Source organism: Dendronephthya gigantea, unplaced genomic scaffold (assembly GCF_004324835.1).
Source record: "Dendronephthya gigantea isolate DGI-Jeju-01 unplaced genomic scaffold, DenGig_1.0 000039F, whole genome shotgun sequence".
Taxonomy (NCBI): domain Eukaryota; kingdom Metazoa; phylum Cnidaria; class Anthozoa; order Malacalcyonacea; family Nephtheidae; genus Dendronephthya; species Dendronephthya gigantea.
This window is the reverse complement of record NW_021163049.1, coordinates 155,660-173,604: the sequence shown is the minus strand read 5'-3', so window position 1 is coordinate 173,604 and position 17,945 is coordinate 155,660. Positions and strand designations below refer to the sequence as shown.

The following is a 17,945-nucleotide window of genomic DNA, read 5'->3' as shown; positions in this document are numbered from 1 at the left end:
TAAAAGTTTAATATAAGTCGTACCTTTGTATTTATTAAATTAAAATGAATACATTATTCCATTGGTGAAACGGATACTTTTCATTTTCGATCCGTCACAGGCATGGCGGCGCAGTGAACTGTAGCGGCGGCGGCGAACACCCCCCGGCCAAAGATTGAAAAAACAATGTTGTTGGGACAACATATTTTGAGCTGTTAAAACATCATTCAACATGCTTGTCATCATGCTGTTTTACGCAATGTTGAATCATCATTGTTTACGATTGTTGACATCGTAAATCACGCATGATATCAGATTGATTTGGGCTGTTGCAACAACTTGTTCAGGTCTTGTTCATCCATCAACCGTGAACAACATCGTTTTAACACGCACGAACAATATTGTTAACAAGCTTGTTGACAGGGTGCAGCACAACATTGTTCAATCCTGTCGAGAACAACCGCGAACAAGTTGATATCAACGTGCATCAACGCGTGCGTTTTTAGGCGTGTACAAGGTGAAAAACTGTGTCCATCTCCCTCCTGGTTTTTATGAAAATATTTTCAGCTTTCCGTATATATTTTTTGTTTCTCATATAAAATGGATAAAGGTGTTTCTCTTTTTCCCTGTTCAACAAATGGAAAAAACACGTAGCTTCGTGCTCTGCGTCTGACGTTGTGAATGGCTTAATTCACTTATCGGGGGAATGATTTTTCTCATTCGGCTGTTATTTTATGGCATCCAGGTAAGCCGGTTTTTATAACAATTTCAGTTTTTTGCCTTTGGACTCGAATATAAACTGATTACTAAAGGTTCTGAGCCATATAAATCCATCAAAACTTATGGTACAAACAGCAAATATACTATTTTAGACCTTTGGTACATGTGCAATGTTATATTCTCAAACAGTCAAACTTTATCATTTTTCTTGACTTGTGTGGAGAAGGAATTAAATTCCTGGCAATGTCAATCTTTAAGTTTGGTCTATTTTGTTTTCATGATAGCAAACAATAATGTAAATAGGTAACCTTCCCCCCAGTGAGTCTATTAGATTCAAGCAATAATTACATGATCTAACTGACAAAAGTGCTGAGTGGGTGCTGATACAAAGTAATAAGATTTTTGCTGCAAACAGTGTAAATTTCAACCTCTGATGATGGTGACTGTTAAAACCTAGTTAATATATTATCTTATCTGCCTTGTCAAATTCAAATCAATTATCATGCCTAATAATTATTTGATTTTTTAACTTCTTGCACCTTGTGAATAAATCTTGATCAGATCTCCTTTTATATTTTTCAGGATGAAGATGCTATGAAATAAAGCAAGCTAGAGATGGCTTGTTAATTGTCATGCAATTTGTTGGAACATTGAACTGAGATGTATTAAGCACATTGTACACATTGTTATGAATCTGCAATGTTATCCTTAATTACCATGTTATCTGATTTTGTTGTTGGCTGGTATTTTTATAACCATTGTTATATTTGTAAAAGAAATAAATATATATCTATATATGCATTGTGTGAGCAGTGTATCTTCAATCTGCAGCCACTTTTATAATTTTCTGTTTATGGTATCAAACTTCAAGAGGGCTAAATTCAATGGGCTAATCAGGAGTAATTGAGTCTATGGAGGGATGAATATTATTTATTAATAAGACCAGGGGTGCAATTAGATAATATTGAAAACTTTTATAGCCCATTGAGGTACAATTAAGCTGATGACCTTAATAAAAAGTATATTATGCAAATATGGCTCTTGGTTGAAACTATGTTCTTGCACTTAGGCAGCTGCCAAGCATCTTGCTCCTGAGCTTTGGCCTCTGTTTCTTTGGATTATAGCTAGATATATTGTCCTGAAGACATTCAAGAAAACATTATTAATTGAATTCAGAAATTTTGCAGCTCATGCAGGGTTCAAAAAAGTCTAATTGATGTTTATAAATATCCAGTTGTCCCGAAAATGTCCGACAATAGTGCCAAAAAGTTCAAGCATTTGTTATAGGAATGTATAAATAATGAAAATATAAAAAAAACACCTGTCAGTTCGTGTCAGAATTAAAATCTTCAGTTTTGTCCACAATTTTTTGACGTTTTAATATATATTTGTTCTTGCGTTGGCAATAACAGCGTCTACGACTTGTACTCATTTTAAAAAAACGTTTTATATTTCAAAAAAATTATGTTTTCATGACTTTATATTTCAAAAAAACAAAACAAGTTTTCACGGGAAATTTTTTTTATAAAGGCCAGGGGGGAGAATCTGTTGTTTACTAAATCCAGGGGGGAGAACACCCTTGTAGCGGGCTCACAATTGAGCCTGGTCAGTGGTAACTACCATGGCCAAAAGGAACCATGTGGCGTCAGCAGAGCTTCTGCGGTTGCGCAGAAGGGCGAAGTCCGCCATGTTTTTGGCGACAAAAAGATGGCGGCGAAGTTACTGAAAAATGAAGAGCCGGTCCCACTGAGCTATATAATAATTCCTGGAGGACCGGCTCCTAATGTTTTTTGCTCAAAAAGTGAAGCAAAAAACATGGCGGATTTTGGCCTCTGTGACGTCATTTTGATGTCACCTGGTCCCCTTTGCCCATGGTAATTACCACTGACCAGGCTCAATTTGAGCCCGCTACTGTAGATCCCCCCCTGGTTTTTATGAATATTTTGTTTCTTCCGACTGCCGTGAAATAACCTTGTTGTTCTGTTTTTTCGATATATTTTTTACCTAACCCGTAATAAAGCGTTTATTTCGGTTATGTACAAGTCATAGGTACTGTTTTTGCAAATGCCGAAACAAACAAATATTGGGCGAACATAAAAAATATCTAATACGTGGACGAAAGTCGAAAATTTTACAATGATATGAAGCTGACAGGTTTTTTCTCTTTTCTTTGTTTTCAATTTCAATATACATTACTGTATAAATATTTTTTTGGGGCATTGTCGTAATTTTTTAGTGTCTTTTATGGATACCAATCTGACTTTTCTTAAACCCTGAACTAAAGAATACAGAAAGTATCCAGTTATGACTGTTATGTTGTCCTGTGTCCATGCCTGTGCATATTAAATCCAAAGAAACAAGGCCTAAGCTCATGCAAGATATTGGGCAGCAGATTAGCAATTGTACTGAGTGGGGGATACAATAGTTATAACCAGAAGTGATATTTACATGGCATATATTTATTTAGGTCATACCTTGTGCCTCAATGAGCTACAGACGATGTATATGCTTTTTGTAATGTACCTTAGTTTAAACCTGTAAAGGTGTCCCTGTGTGACCTAAGAAAAGTCATTGATGATTTGTATTTGATATGAAATTATACCTAATAGCAGGAGTAGTACAAATATAATAGCCTAATGAATTCACAAAAATGCAACTGTGCTTGTTCACCCCTCCATTAGTCAGTCTATTATCCAAAAACCCTGATTAGCCCAATAATTTTAGCCCTTTAATGGTGTGTGGGGGAAATGCATTGTCCAGGAAATTATAAAAGTTGTTGCAGATTGAAGACACACTGCTCAATTAATGCATGTTTTTTATGCATTTATTTATTATTTTTAATCTGAAAAACCATTGTAAAAAAATGTCAGCCAACAACAGCCAACAAGTCTATATAGTAAAATTATCAGTACAATGTTCCAGTAATTTGCATAACAAGCCATCTCTTGTTAAATTCTATAGCATCTTCATCCTGAAAAATGGAGATCTTATTAAGATTAACTGTACTCAATATATACAGTACTCTGCACCCATTGAGAGTAACAATAATACTAATCAACATTAAGAGCAAATTAAATGTAGATTAATTATAAACAAGGTGCAAGAAGTCCATATTAAACCATGATAAATTGACTTTTGACAAGGCAAACAAGCCTAACATATAGACCTTTAACAGCCACTACAAGTCTACCAGAGGTTGAAATCTGAGAGTGATATATTTTGTATCAGCAGTCAGCACCTCAAAATTCAAAAGATTGACTATTGATAACTTTCTGACACAAAAAAGTTTTCCTATGAATCCCATCGTAATTAAGTCACGTACCAAAGGTCAAAAAGGCTAATAAAAGCATATAACTATTTATCCAGACGCTTTTGCAGTTGTTTATACTATAGTCCGAAAGAAAAACAGTTCAAAAAAGAAAATAATGTGAAAACCGGCTCACCTGAGGCAAAAATAGCTTTCCCGATAAGTGAATTAAGCCATTCACAACGTCATATGTAGAGCAAGAAGCCGCTTCTCCATTTACTTTGTCGAACAGGGAAAAAGATAAACAATTTTATCTTTTTTAGAGGAAATACGAAAAAAATATATACCTAAAATCAAAAATATTTTCGTAAAAACCAGGAGGGAGACACATAGTTTTTCACTTTGTATCGCGGTATGTCAGTGGTAAATACCATGGGCAAAGGGGACCAGGTGACGTCACAAAGCTCAAAATCCGCCATGTTTGTTGCTTCACTTTCTGATCAGGAGCCGGTCCTCCAGGAATTATTATATAGCTCAGTGGCCGGTCCTCCAGGAATTATTATATAGCTCAGTGGTCGTATTACATGCTTCCACTTGTAGCGTTCTTTCATTGGAAATCGCTATTATGTTCTTGCTTCGACCATATCGCTTTTTACTCCGGCGTCAGCGACGGAGTTGAAAATTCGCCCTGGTTTTGTTTTTTGTTTTTTTTTTTTTTTGTTTTTTTTATTTTTCGTCGTCGCAAGTCTGAAATGGCGGGAAACATTCTAGTAATTAAAGTGTGTATGTGACTGTATTTATGTACGTCCCAGTCTTATCTCCTAAGAGTTGTGGTGCACACCTTTGGCTAATTTTCCGATGCGCGATTCGATTTCGCTCGCATGATACGGCAATTCCTTCAAGAGGAACAAATAAACCGTTGTTTTCATGCTCTTCGATTAAGTTTAGATTGAATTGGAGTAAGAATATATTTAATACATGTAGATTCTGGTCCTATTTTAATAGTATCGCTGCTATTTCGCCGTTTAACAAGATGATGTGGTCGTGTATGGGCGCGTTGACACGTCGTAGTTTGCACAGGATTGAAGATATAATATATAAGCGCGAATTCCAAAGGCTAAGTGTGAGACAAAGCGAATGTATCATGCGGTTTGTTTACATTTTCGAACAATTGAACTTCTATACTTTTTAAAGTACGATGTGCTGCTGAATTTCGCGATCGAACATTTAGCTTCGTAAGGCATCTAAATGCGAATATGAACTGTATTGTTTATGTTCAGAAGCTCTATATTAAAGACTGGCACGTGCGCCGGAGTTAACGCCAGAACAGGCGTCTTGTTTGTTAACAAACGAGTTATTCTTAATCCAAAGCATGTTTTTTTGTCTGGAAAGTGCCTATTTAGAGAAGAATGTAATGTCTGCATTGAGAAGGGATATACAAAGTCCGTAAATTTTCATCTGCTGCCCATGTTGGTGTTCGCGAAATACAAGTTGCGCGACAAATAATATGCTAATGCTTTCTGGAGAGAAGTATTAAAATTGCCCTGTAACATCATTTCTATTGTCGTTTCGCCCTTAAATTAAACTATTTAATGAAAGACCAATATCTGGCTTAAACATGAGCAGAATCCAAGCGTGTGATAGTTGAAGAGAAATTGCATAGTTTACTGGTATGTGGTAGATTACCGTATATAAAACTGTGCATTTTATATTAAATATAACCCTGTTGCACCCAAGTTTACTTTTACAGTTTATTAATGCCATAAAATTTTTAATTTTTATGCTAAATAATTATAGTCCAACTATACTATGGCTGGACTTCCACACCACCACTAGTTAAATGCTTGTGTGTTAAAAGCAGACAAAAAATTAGAATGCTGTTCAACAAACTTAAAAATTTCAACTTGATACACTGACACATTAACAAATGAACTTTATTTTCATAATTGGAGCATTTTAATATGATTTTCTAGTTCACAATTAAGGTAGTTTTGCAGTAAAGACACAAACTGTGTACCATTTTATACAGATTTAAACTTGAGTAAATATACTATTCTAAATAGGAAAAGCATTAGAAGTTAGAACCAAAACAATAAACATGACAAAAGAAAATATATTTATGCTAAACAATCAATTTTGACACCAGGCTATTTGTAGTGCACAATTCCATGTCCCACAAACCTCTTAGATGAAGCAAGAAATCCTAAAGTAACTTTGTTCATGTGAAAATAAATGTAAATGTTTACAGCAGACATTGTATCTAGAGTTTGCTGTAGAACAAGGGTGTTGATAGTTTGAGACAGAAAACAACCCTGCAGTGTTAAGATTGATATACAGGCTTCAAACTTCCAAGGGCATGCAGAAAGTTATGTGCTTTTAACAATATATTTTATTTTCTTTATTTAAGTTAATTATGTTTGCACATCACATATACATTGTGTTTTAAAAGAAGGGACCTTATTGGCTATTAGATTAAACATAGTTGTGATAAACTCTTGTGCTTGACAACATTTTATTAGTTTGGAAACATCTTGTTTTCTTTATACACCCTCGGGCATTCAAATTCTAACAAATAAATCCTTTTCAATAACTCACAGTTTTTTTTTGTTCACTATGTTTTTTGGAATGTTCAAACGTTTCCATCTTATGTGCATATGTAGGAATAGTTCTATCTACATAAATAAACTTATTTTATCTACACTATTTTTAATAAGCAATAAATGAACAGTCCTCAAGAAAATGATCCTAATATTAGTGAGGTTGCTTGCGTTGAAAATGTTTTTCCATGCAATGTTATATTTTATATTTCTGAATCTTCGTCAGCTAATTCACCTGCTAAGGTATAGTGTATAAGAATGTTTTCTTGTGTCAATTGATCCATCTGGTGGCCAACTCTTCCAACACCTCTGACATCCATCATTTGTCATTGTGTTGTGACTGTTGTCCCCCAAACAGATGGCTCAGTTCTTCTGGCAACCTCAAGTTTTTTGTTTGCCATATCCAATACTTGTGCAGTCTAAAAAAGTAATATATCATTCATACTATTTAGACAAATCACAGTTTTTTGATTATGTATCAATTTTTGAAACACTGCAATATCCTGAACCAAACCATGGTTCATATTCATATTATGAAACATGAATCTGATTAAAATGCATCATTTTATATTAAATCATGACTCATTATCAACGCAGAATATTCTGTAAGAAACAACATACAATCATTTTCAAAAGTAGTTGGGACACCTACTATCTTTAGCTAAAATCTACTATATAGGATGATTTCTATACATCCACCCCCCTCCCCCAATCAATGTTGGTTTTCAAATCCAAACACGTTTCGGAACAAAATGTCCATCTATTTGGGACACAACATTGAAAAGGGGGCGCGGGGGATCTGGGTTTGTCTTATAAATCGGTAATTTGGCTACCTGTCCTAACTCTTTTGAAAATGATTGTCTGAACCCTACAGCCTAAAATGAATTTTGTTAATGTTAATGTATTAGGAATATTTTCAGATGGTAATGATACATTTAGGTCGGGCTTATTAAGTTCAATTTTCCGCACATTCAAAAAGCGAGTTCGAGCGAAAATTGAAAAAGTTAATAATTAACAGAGTATTGGGCCTCTCCGAGTCAATCTTTTCTGAATATCAAGTTCAACTTCGCGTTTTGACTTCTGTTATAAACGTTTATCTATCTCTAGGTTGTTTAATATTATGTAGCAAGACTTGGCTTACATTGGCTTGTACGGGCGCACCAGGAGTTATTTTCCCTTAGGTTAAGTAACTTCCGGTTATTCTAGCCACCTCATTTAGTCGAAGGCAATGGCTGAGACAACTGCTAACTCGAGTATTCCAAAGCCAAAGAGCGTTTATTTGATCACGTTTAGTCAATGCGACAGTTCACAACTGCATGTCCAGAGTAGAATTTGCGAACCTAATTGTTAATTCATGGCATTCCTGTTCCCGGTCGAGGATAATCCAGTGGGTAGTCAGTTTGGAGGCGCATCAAAACGGTGGTAGTCACTTCCATATGGCTATAAAATTGAGCAACACGGCTAGATGGCGAGCTGTTAGAAATTTCATCGATAATAGATACGGCAGTAAAACTGAACTTTTCCGACAACCACGCAAATTACTATACAGCATATGAATACGTTGTCAAGGAAGATACAGAATTTGTGCTGTCTCAAGGCCATCCAGACCTCGCAAATTCAGGACCACCGCCATCTACAAATGGGTCACGGCAACGAAAGAAGGCAGGAAAGATTTGCAAGGGGAAAAAAAAAAGCGACTGGCCGTGTTTGACGTTGTACGGATAATACAAACCAAAAAAATTAAGACACGTCTGGAACTGATGGCATTGGCGGCTAAATGGCAAGAAGAGGGTAAGACAGACCTTGCAGAGTTCGTTTCGAACCGGGGGCCTAAGATAGTGAACGAGGCCATAGATACGGCTAAAGAGCTGAGCGAGGCGCAAGCAAAGCTGGAACGCGCAAATAAATCACGTCTTCAACTGCTGGAAGAGAGTGCGGCTAGTTCATGTGTCGATGGTTGCCATGGTGCGTGGATTTCAGCTGCGAATGAAATTTTAGATACCAACGGAATCGCCAAAGAGTGTTTCGCGTCTGCTATCTATGACGCATTGAAACGTGGTCGGGGGAAATATCGCAACATATATATCTATGGGCCGGCAAATTGTGGCAAATCGTTCATTCTTCGCCCCTGACAAAGATTTTCCGATGTTTTATGAACCCAGCGTCTGGAAGCTTCGCTTGGCTTGGAATTGAAGATGCTGAGGTGGTTTGGCTAAACGATTTTCGCTGGAAGCCTTCGCTTATACCCTGGTGTGAGTTCCTGCAAGTGTTAGAGGGTGATACTGTTCATTTTCCTGCTCCCAAAAATGTGATGAGCAAAGATATCGTGTTGGATAAAGACACGCCATTCTTTGCAACCAGCGATGCTCCGTTAGCACTTGTAAAAGGTGGTACTATCGACAGAGTCAACACGGAGATGATGGACGTAAGATGGTGTACATTTAATTTTCATAGGCAAATACCAAAACACCAACAAAAAGAGATGAAAACTTGCATTTCATATTTTGCAAAACTTATTATTAGCAGTGTATAATTACATAATATAGTCAAACGCATTAAAGCTTCCGGGACAGACGAATTAAAATTAAATGAGAGTGGTTCACACCTTGGTTCACACACTGATTCACACACACAAAATCTTAAATAACAAAAAAATAAAACGGTTTAAAATCAAGTTGAGGCCTGGAATAGTATCTTGGAAGTGTCCAATATTGTTTTCCCTAAAGTTCAGACAATAATAAATGACCAAACTGAGAGTTAGCACGATTCACACTTTGGTTTATATAAATCAGATAAGACCTTTCAAGTATTAATAGATTTGGGTGTGAATCATTTCATTTTATAAAATTTGGTTTATTTTGGCGTTAAATTAAAAGCAAAATATGCCAATAAAAATAGGTCTGATGCCACTGCTTGCTCAACGTAAAGACAAATGTAAATACCGCGTAAAATTCAAGCAGACAATCAATAAACGTTTGTGTGAATCAAAGTGTGAACCACCTATACGCGCGTGCATCGTTTTGAGATCGGCAATTGATAAAAGGAGAATAGTGCGAATAGTCGGCGAATAGTGCGAATAGTCGGCGAATAGTGCGAATAGTCGGCGAATAGTGCGAATAGTCGGCGAATAGTGCGAATAGTCGGCAAATAGTGCGAATAGTCGACGAATAGTCGGCAAACACACTAAATTGAAATATATACATCGTGCTGTAAACAACATGTAGCAAAAATTGAGCTGAACTAAGTTATATATATCTTTAGATTCAGCGATCATTTTTAGTTCAACCACCTCTTGCTAACCCTCGCTACCGTCCTGCTGGTATGATTACCCCTACTGCACAGGTAATTATATACTATGATAAGCGAACAGAAAATATTAGTAAAATTAGAATGACACATTTCCAACATCATTAGATAATAAGCATATTTTAGACGATCATCATTCATGCTCTTTTTTGACATGTAATTTCTTATGTTCATGATCAGTCTCGGGGAATAATGCCACCCGTTCCAGCACCGCAACCGCCGGTACCTGATCATCAACAGTGTAGTCCTTCAACCAGCAAACAATGGCATTCAAGTAACTCCCCGTATCGGTATGAACTAGTGATTCTTACTAATATGGTAAAAAAATGCTACGGTTGTGCTCAGAATTTTGCGAAGTGTTACAGAGAAGCACCGAAGAATGTGGTTGTGCGTCACTATGATAAGCGTGTCGAGGGTAAAGACCCGCATGGAAATCTGGTGTACAGCGATGGCTTTCAGGCAGCGTACTACCACCTTAATCCAGGTCACATTATGATGAAAAATTATATGTTTGACGGGCGTGTTATGGTGGCAAGAGAATTCTGGCAGAGTTTGTCGGAAGAGGCTAAAGCAAATGTCTGCGCATCAGGACTACATGTCCAATTTATGTAAATAGAGTATTGTTTTTTCTTATACACTATAATTGCGTTATGTTAGGTTATTTTATGATATACTTATGGGGTTTACTATGTTTGGAACTTTAAGGAACTTTTTAAAAAGTCGATAACTTTGTGTTTTTTTTCTATACTAAATAATAGATTCTTTGTATATTACTGCCAGAACACTTAGATGAATTGCATTGTTTTCTAACAGGTTTTTGAATTCCCCTCTCCAAAAAAATAGTTTCTGTAAAACGTATTGTGGAATTTGTATTATTCGTTTTGTAAAGTATGGTCGGAATTCGATCGCTAGAAGATGTTGGTTTGAAACCCTAACTTTGTTATTGTTATCGTATGTCGTTAATTTCCGTTTTGTTACTTCCTGCGACTACACGCGCAGCTGCACACAGTTTAATGTTTCATTGTATATCACTGTCAACTAGAGTATGGTCACTCTACTCTACAATTGGTTATTTACGTTTATGTTCGAACTCTATCGACGGTATTCAGCAGCAGTTTGGTGTGTGCGCCAACTAAAGTAAGACTCTATCTTTGTGTTATTATAGTTTGTAAACATATGTAGCTACGTTAGTTGATTTATTCGTATTTAGTGCATGCCCGTTATAGTATTTAATTTGCCTAGATTGCATGACTTAGTGCGGTTTAATTCTTGTATTTTTAGTTCGAACGTTACCCACTATATTTCTATTCCGCGATCACTCTATTCAATATTCCGTTACCGGATTGATCAGTTACCATATACCTTCAACCGCATAGTATTATAAACTTTATCATTAAAGATACATTTTATAACCATTATCCGCGCACGTGTTATCCTATCATCGTGGTTAGCGAATTTAGTGGAGTTCAATTTGTGGCGTTAACGGCACACCAAAGCAGCGTAGCTCTCAGAAGAATTTGGGAGTTACATTAGTTCGAATTTAGTTCGAATTCTACTCGTTTGCATCGTCAGAATCAACGCTCTATTGTGCTTCAACAGTAATAGTATCCCGCTAGCCTTGTGTGCGGCGCGTTGTAAACCATCTGGTTCAAATCTCATCACGGCGCGGCGATAAACGCGACCTCGGCCAATAAACATTGTCTATCGCGAACCTTCAACTCGCAATGGAACAATCTATAGCAATCGACGACCTAAAGAAGGCTCGTAGCAGCGCAAAGGCCAACGTAACGCGCAAAGTGAATCGGATTTCGGAGTCGATGCTTTCAAGCGACAGTGTTGACGTTGTCAAGGAAATGTCAATAGAATTACAACATGCTACAAGCGAATTTAAGGCTGCTCATGAGGCATACAACAAACAATTAACGAATGAAGACGATTTGGATCAGTCTGCCAGCTATTTTCATACCGTGTTAGAACAAGTGCGCGCCATAGAAACACAAATGCAATCGTGGCTCAAACAACAATGCATTGACGTAATCGTACATCCGGAAGACTCAGCTAGCAACGTGGCATCGTATACCTCCTCGCGCGCTAAGTCTAAGACCAGCTCGACAAGAAGCTCAGCAAGCGCGAAAGCAAGAGCGGCAGCCAAGATAGCAGCGCTTGAAGCTAAAGCTGCGTCTATCCAAGAAAGGCAAGAGCTCGAACTCGAAGAGCTTAAACTAAATCAAAGAAAAGCCAAACTCGAACTTAGGACTGAGTTAGCGGTCGCTGAAGCTGAACAAAGAGCCTACGAAGAAAGCGAAATCGAGGAAATACGCAGTCGTAACGGCAAAAGTGTTTTGCATAGTTCGCCACCGGTCCAGCGCAAGTTAAATCTCACCGACCAACGACTCGAGAATGCCCCAAAGGTTTCTTCAAGTCCCGAAGCTAAGCCCGCTGCCGTAGACATGTCTGCACGTCAAACACTCAACCCTGAAGCCCCCGAATGGCGCGCTGTAACGCCGCAGGGCTACGAACGCTCGTACGTCAACGACCTTTCTCAATTGGATAAGTTTCGCGAGGAATCGTTCCAAGCGCTAATGACAACGCAAGAACGTCAGAATGGGGTGCTACAGCAGCTAGTCCAACAGCAACAAGAAAGCGTAATGGCGCTCACCTTACCACGACCCAGTTTACAGACGTTTAACGGCGATCCCCTAGGTTACTGCGACTTTGTGCGTGCGTTTGAACATCTGGTAGAGCGCAAGGCAAACGACCCCAGCGCAAGACTCTACCTTTTAGTGCAGCACACTTCCGGAAGCGTGCAGGAATTGATGCGAAGTTGTCTGTCCATGCAGCCAGAGGAGGGATATAGAGAAGCGCGACGCTTGCTTAAGGAGCGATACGGTCAGAAATACAAGATCGCCGCCGCGCACGTACAGAAACTCATCAACGGGGCCCCCATCAGAACAGAGGACGGCGAGGAGCTGCAGAGATTCTCCATCCAGCTGGTGAGTTGCACCAACACATTGAAGGAAATTGGTTACATAGGGAAACTGGACAATCCAGAAAACCTAAAGAAAATCGTCGATCGCCTGCCGTACCCACTTCGCGCGAAATGGCGAGACGCGGTGGACCGTATTGTGGAAAAAGAAGAAAGAGACGTGACAGTCAAGGACCTAACAGATTTCGTGACGATGAAGGCCAGAGCAGCCAGCCATCCTGTGTTCGGTAAACTTGAAAGAGCGTCAGACAAAATCACCGGCCCAGGAAATCAACGACCACGCCGTAGTGCCAACGGTTTCGCAACGCAAGGGGGCGAGCAAACCTCGACCGAAGCCAGAGAAAAGTGGTGCCCACTGTGTAAGATGGCCCACTGGCTGTCACGCTGCGAAAAGTTCCGGAAGCAATCGTTGGCCGAAAGAAGACAAGTAGTCAGAAACAGCAAACTGTGCCTCAACTGTCTACTGCCAGGACATTTTGTTAATGCGTGTCCCAAACCCAGTTACTGCAAGGTGCCAGAATGTGAAACAAAGCACTCGACGTTTCTGCATCCGAGGTCCGAGAAGACGCCCGAACACGATGCTGATGCAACACCCCCTGTAGACGTAGAAACCAGTCAAGAGAGCGTAGCCAACGGAAACAGTACGCCAGCAGACGAAACCCTACACAAGCCGATAGTTTGTACGTTCGAATGTCGACCAAACCCAACGCGCCAAGATACGATTCTGTGACAGCGCTGGCCATCGTTCCTGTTCGCGTCAAGGCATCTGGCCATGGTGCATCTAAGACGGTGGAAACGTATGCATTCTTGGATTCGGGCTCGAATACATCATTCTGCACCGAAGCCCTGCTCGACCAACTCGACCTTCAAGGCCGCAAGACGAGTCTGTCGCTGACGACGATACAAGGTAAAAACTCGCTCGTGCAGTGCTCCCAGGTGAGTCTTGAAGTGTCTTCACTGGATTCAGCAGCACAGCCCGTTAATATGCCAGTGGTGTATTCACGACCATCTCTACCAATCTCCCGCGACGCCATCAGTAACCAGGAAGATGTAAACCGCTGGCCACATCTTGAAGGATTATCCTTGCCAGAGATCGACGCCGAAATCGGCCTGCTTATCGGAAGCGACGTCCCCGAAGCAATACAACCAATGGAAGTACGACAAAGTGAGAGCGGAGGACCTTTCGCGACTCGGACCATCCTAGGATGGGTACTCAATGGCCCTCTTGGTAGAGGAAAGAACACGTCAGCTACGTCCAACTTTTTGCAGAGCACTGCTCGTCTTGAGCAGCAATTCCAGGACTATTGCAACTTGGAGTTCAACGACTCGTCCTACGATGCCAAACAGTCAATGTCGCAAAATGACAAGAGAGCGCTGGAAATCATGGAGGAAAGCGTCCAATTGAAGGAGGGTCATTACGAAATCGGGCTGCCATGGAAGAGTCATCCGCCGCAACTCAAAAACAACAGACCGGTAGCGGAAAGACGACTAAGTCTTTTGAAGAAGCGTCTTCAACGAGAACCAGAAGTACACGAGAAGTACAAGGGCTTCATGAACGATCTTATCAAGAATGATTACGCCAGCAAAGTCGAGAACCGCGAAGTCGACCAGTCAAGCATTGCGTGGTACCTGCCACATCACCCCGTGTTCCATCCTCAGAAACCCGACAAGGTGAGAGTGGTATTCGACTGCTCAGCCAAGTATCACCAGACGTCTCTCAACGACCAGCTCTTACAGGGGCCGGACCTTACCAACTCGCTTGTTGGCGTCTTGACAAGATTTCGCGAGGAGCGCGTGGCTATGATGTCGGATGTCGAGGCCATGTTCTACCAAGTCCGTGTCCCTTCTGAAGATCGTAAGGCTCTGAAATTCCTGTGGTGGCCGGACGGCGACCTGGATCAACCAGTGCAGGAGTACGAAATGAACGTACACCTATTCGGAGGTGCCTCATCGCCCAGCTGCGCAAACTTTGCCCTGCGGAGAACCGCCCAAGATAACAAGGCCGAATTCGACCCAGAAACAACCGAAACTGTCGAAAGAAATTTCTACGTTGATGACTGCTTGAAGTCCATTCCAACAGATCCGGAAGCGGTGAGATTGGCAAACCAACTGCGGGAATTGTTGGCAAGGGGAGGATTCAGATTAACGAAGTGGACGTCCAACTCTAAAGCCGTGCTGGAGTCACTACCAGAATCAGAAAGATCGGAGCAAGTCAAGGACATGAACTTGGACAAATCTCCTATTCAGAGAGCCCTGGGTGTTCGCTGGAACGTATCATCAGACAAATTCGGTTTCAGTATTGTAGTGAAAGACCGTCCCGCAACCAGACGAGGCATTTTGTCGGTGGTCAGTTCCGTTTTCGATCCGCTGGGATTTGTCGCTCCGTTTGTCCTTAAGGCGAAACAAATCCTGCAGGACTTATGCCGCTTGAAGCTCCGTTGGGACGACCCAATCCCGGACGAACACCTGGCCCGCTGGCAATCGTGGTTGAAGGAACTGCCGAAGCTCGAGGATGTGCAAATAGATCGGTGTCTCAAGCCTACCAATGACGCCAAGATCAGTTCGTTCCAACTGCATCATTTCTCTGATGCGTCGCAAGACGGCTATGGAGCCGCCACCTACCTACGTGTAGAAGATGAAGCCGGCAATATCAAGTGTTCGTTTGTAATGGGGAAGTCCCGTTTAGCGCCAATCAAACAAGTTACGATACCTCGTCTGGAGCTTTCAGCAGCTGTTACAGCCACGAGACTGGAGAAGATCTGTCGGGGAGAACTCACGCTCGAAGTGAACGACACGTTCTTCTGGACCGACAGCACGTGTGTCCTACGCTACCTACAGAACAAAGATAAACGATTTCAGACCTTCGTTTCCAATAGAATTTCTACGATACTTGATGCATCTTCTACTTTCCAGTGGCATTACGTCAACACCCTTGCCAATCCAGCCGACGACGCATCTCGTGGCGTGCCAGCGACACAACTCCAGCGATGGATACAGGGGCCGGATTTCCTGAGCAAGCCAAGGGCCGCTTGGCCACAGCCACCCAGTGATCTGAGCTTGGTCATTGGAGACAACGACCCCGAGGTCAAGCGACAATCCGCCACGTACACGAACAAAATTTCTAATCTACATCCACTTGCAGAGTTAGTCAAGCATTTCTCTTCTTGGAGTCGGCTGAAAAAGGTCCTAGCGCTGGTTTTGCGCTACCAGGCGATCCTGAAACGTCGCGTCATCCAGAAGAAGTTAAATCCTGCTGAAGCGATCGGGTTTTCAACGTCCATCACGCCTATTTCCGTGTCCGAAATGGTCAACGCTGAGAAGGAAATAATTCGACATGTGCAGCAAGAATGTTTCAGCGAAGAACGAGAATGCCTAGAAAGAATAAACCAAAGTAGCGATAAAGATCGCAAGAACGTAACGGTTAAGAAATCGAGCCGCGTGTTCCAGCTGGATCCAGTATTAAAGAATGGGTTGGTACGTGTCGGCGGAAGACTGCGGAGAGCACCAATAAACGACAACGCTAAACACCCTATCATCCTCCCGAAAGACCACCATGTTATTGGACTCCTTGTAAACCATTACCACCACATCGCGGGTCATTCCGGCGTCGAGCACACGCTTTCCCTCATCAGAGAAAGGTATTGGATCGTAGACGGAAGATCAGCCGTGAAGAAGGTCATCGGCAAGTGCCTCAGCTGTAAGAAACGTCAGTCAACAGTATGCAATCAAAAGATGGCCGACCTGCCAGAAGACCGGGTAACGCCCTCGCTGCCACCGTTTACGTATACAGGCGTCGACTGCTTCGGACCGTTCGAAGTAAAACGTGCGAGAAGTCGTGTCAAGCGGTACGGAGTGCTCTTCACTTGTATGACAACACGAGCGATCCATCTAGAAGTGGCCCACACGTTGGACACCGACTCTTTCATTGATGCTCTCCGACGATTCGTGGCAAGGCGAGGTCAACCTATGGAGATCCGCTCGGACAACGGAGGAAACTTCGTCAAGGGTGAACGAGTGCTAAGACAAGCCATTGACGAATGGAATCAAGAACAGATCCACGACTTCCTGCTTCAACGAAATGTCAAGTGGACCTTCAACCCACCCGCTGGATCTCACTTTGGTGGAGTGTGGGAGAGGTGCATAAGAACCGTAAGGAAGGTCATGAAGGCGCTGATGACGGAACAAGTGCTTCACGACGAGAGCCTCAACACGTTGTTCTGCGAGGTAGAGTCCGTGGTGAACAGCAGACCGATCACGAAGCTGTCAGATGATCCACGGGACGAAGAACCACTCACCCCAAACCACTTGCTTCTATTACGTCACCAACCCGCCCTTCCACCCGGTGTTTTTGGAAAGGAAGACAATCAGAACCGAAGGAGATGGCGTCAAGTGCAATATCTGTGCAACCTGTTCTGGAGACGTTGGGTAAGGGAGTATCTCCCCTTACTGCAGAAAAGACAAAAGTGGAACGCTTCGAAGAGGAACGTGGCAGTCAACGACATCGTTATGGTGCTAGACGACAGCAAACCAAGAGGAGTATGGCCCTTAGCTCGGGTGTTGGAAGTGTACCGCAACAAGCGTGACGGACTGGTACGATCCGTGAAACTGAAGACAAGCAGCAACGAGTTGGTGAGGCCTGTAGACAAGATCGTCCTCCTAGAAGAAGCCGCCTGATGTTGGTATGAGATCGTGATAAACATTGTTATTAAAACTAACGCTTTATTCATTTACTTATTTAGTTATTGACATTATTTCGTGTTTCAAACCATTTAAAAAACGGTATTGTAAAGGCTCGTAGTACCGCCTTTAAGGGGCCGGTATGTTGGTTTGAAACCCTAACTTTGTTATTGTTATCGTATGTCGTTAATTTCCGTTTTGTTACTTCCTTGCGACTACACGCGCAGCTGCACACAGTTTAATGTTTCATTGTATATCACTGTCAACTAGAGTATGGTCACTCTACTCTACAATTGGTTATTTACGTTTATGTTCGAACTCTATCGACGGTATTCAGCAGCAGTTTGGTGTGTGCGCCAACTAAAGTAAGACTCTATCTTTGTGTTATTATAGTTTGTAAACATATGTAGCTACGTTAGTTGATTTATTCGTA

At 41.3% G+C, this 17,945-nt stretch overlaps 2 protein-coding genes across 2 annotated transcripts; both read left to right on the top strand.

Annotated features, from left to right (window-relative positions):
- The first annotated feature begins 10,769 nt into the window (after positions 1 to 10,769).
- On the top strand, positions 10,770 to 13,565 carry LOC114526509. The gene is made up of 2 exons (XM_028548122.1): positions 10,770 to 10,986; positions 11,131 to 13,565. Exon 2 carries the CDS (start codon positions 11,574 to 11,576, stop codon positions 13,563 to 13,565), a length of 1,992 nt encoding a protein of 663 aa, XP_028403923.1. The 5' UTR covers positions 10,770 to 10,986; positions 11,131 to 11,573.
- Positions 13,566 to 13,819: 254 nt separating this feature from the next.
- On the top strand, positions 13,820 to 17,509 carry LOC114526508. Its single transcript, XM_028548121.1, has one exon. It carries the CDS (start codon positions 13,820 to 13,822, stop codon positions 17,507 to 17,509), a length of 3,690 nt encoding a protein of 1,229 aa, XP_028403922.1.
- The last annotated feature ends 436 nt before the right edge of the window (positions 17,510 to 17,945 follow it).

Excerpts from the sequence above, each read along its gene's own strand:
- LOC114526509 (XM_028548122.1), top strand. The coding sequence starts at position 11,574 with ATGGAACAATCTATAGCAATCGACGACCTAAAGAAGGCTCGTAGCAGC.
- LOC114526508 (XM_028548121.1), top strand. The coding sequence starts at position 13,820 with ATGCCAGTGGTGTATTCACGACCATCTCTACCAATCTCCCGCGACGCC.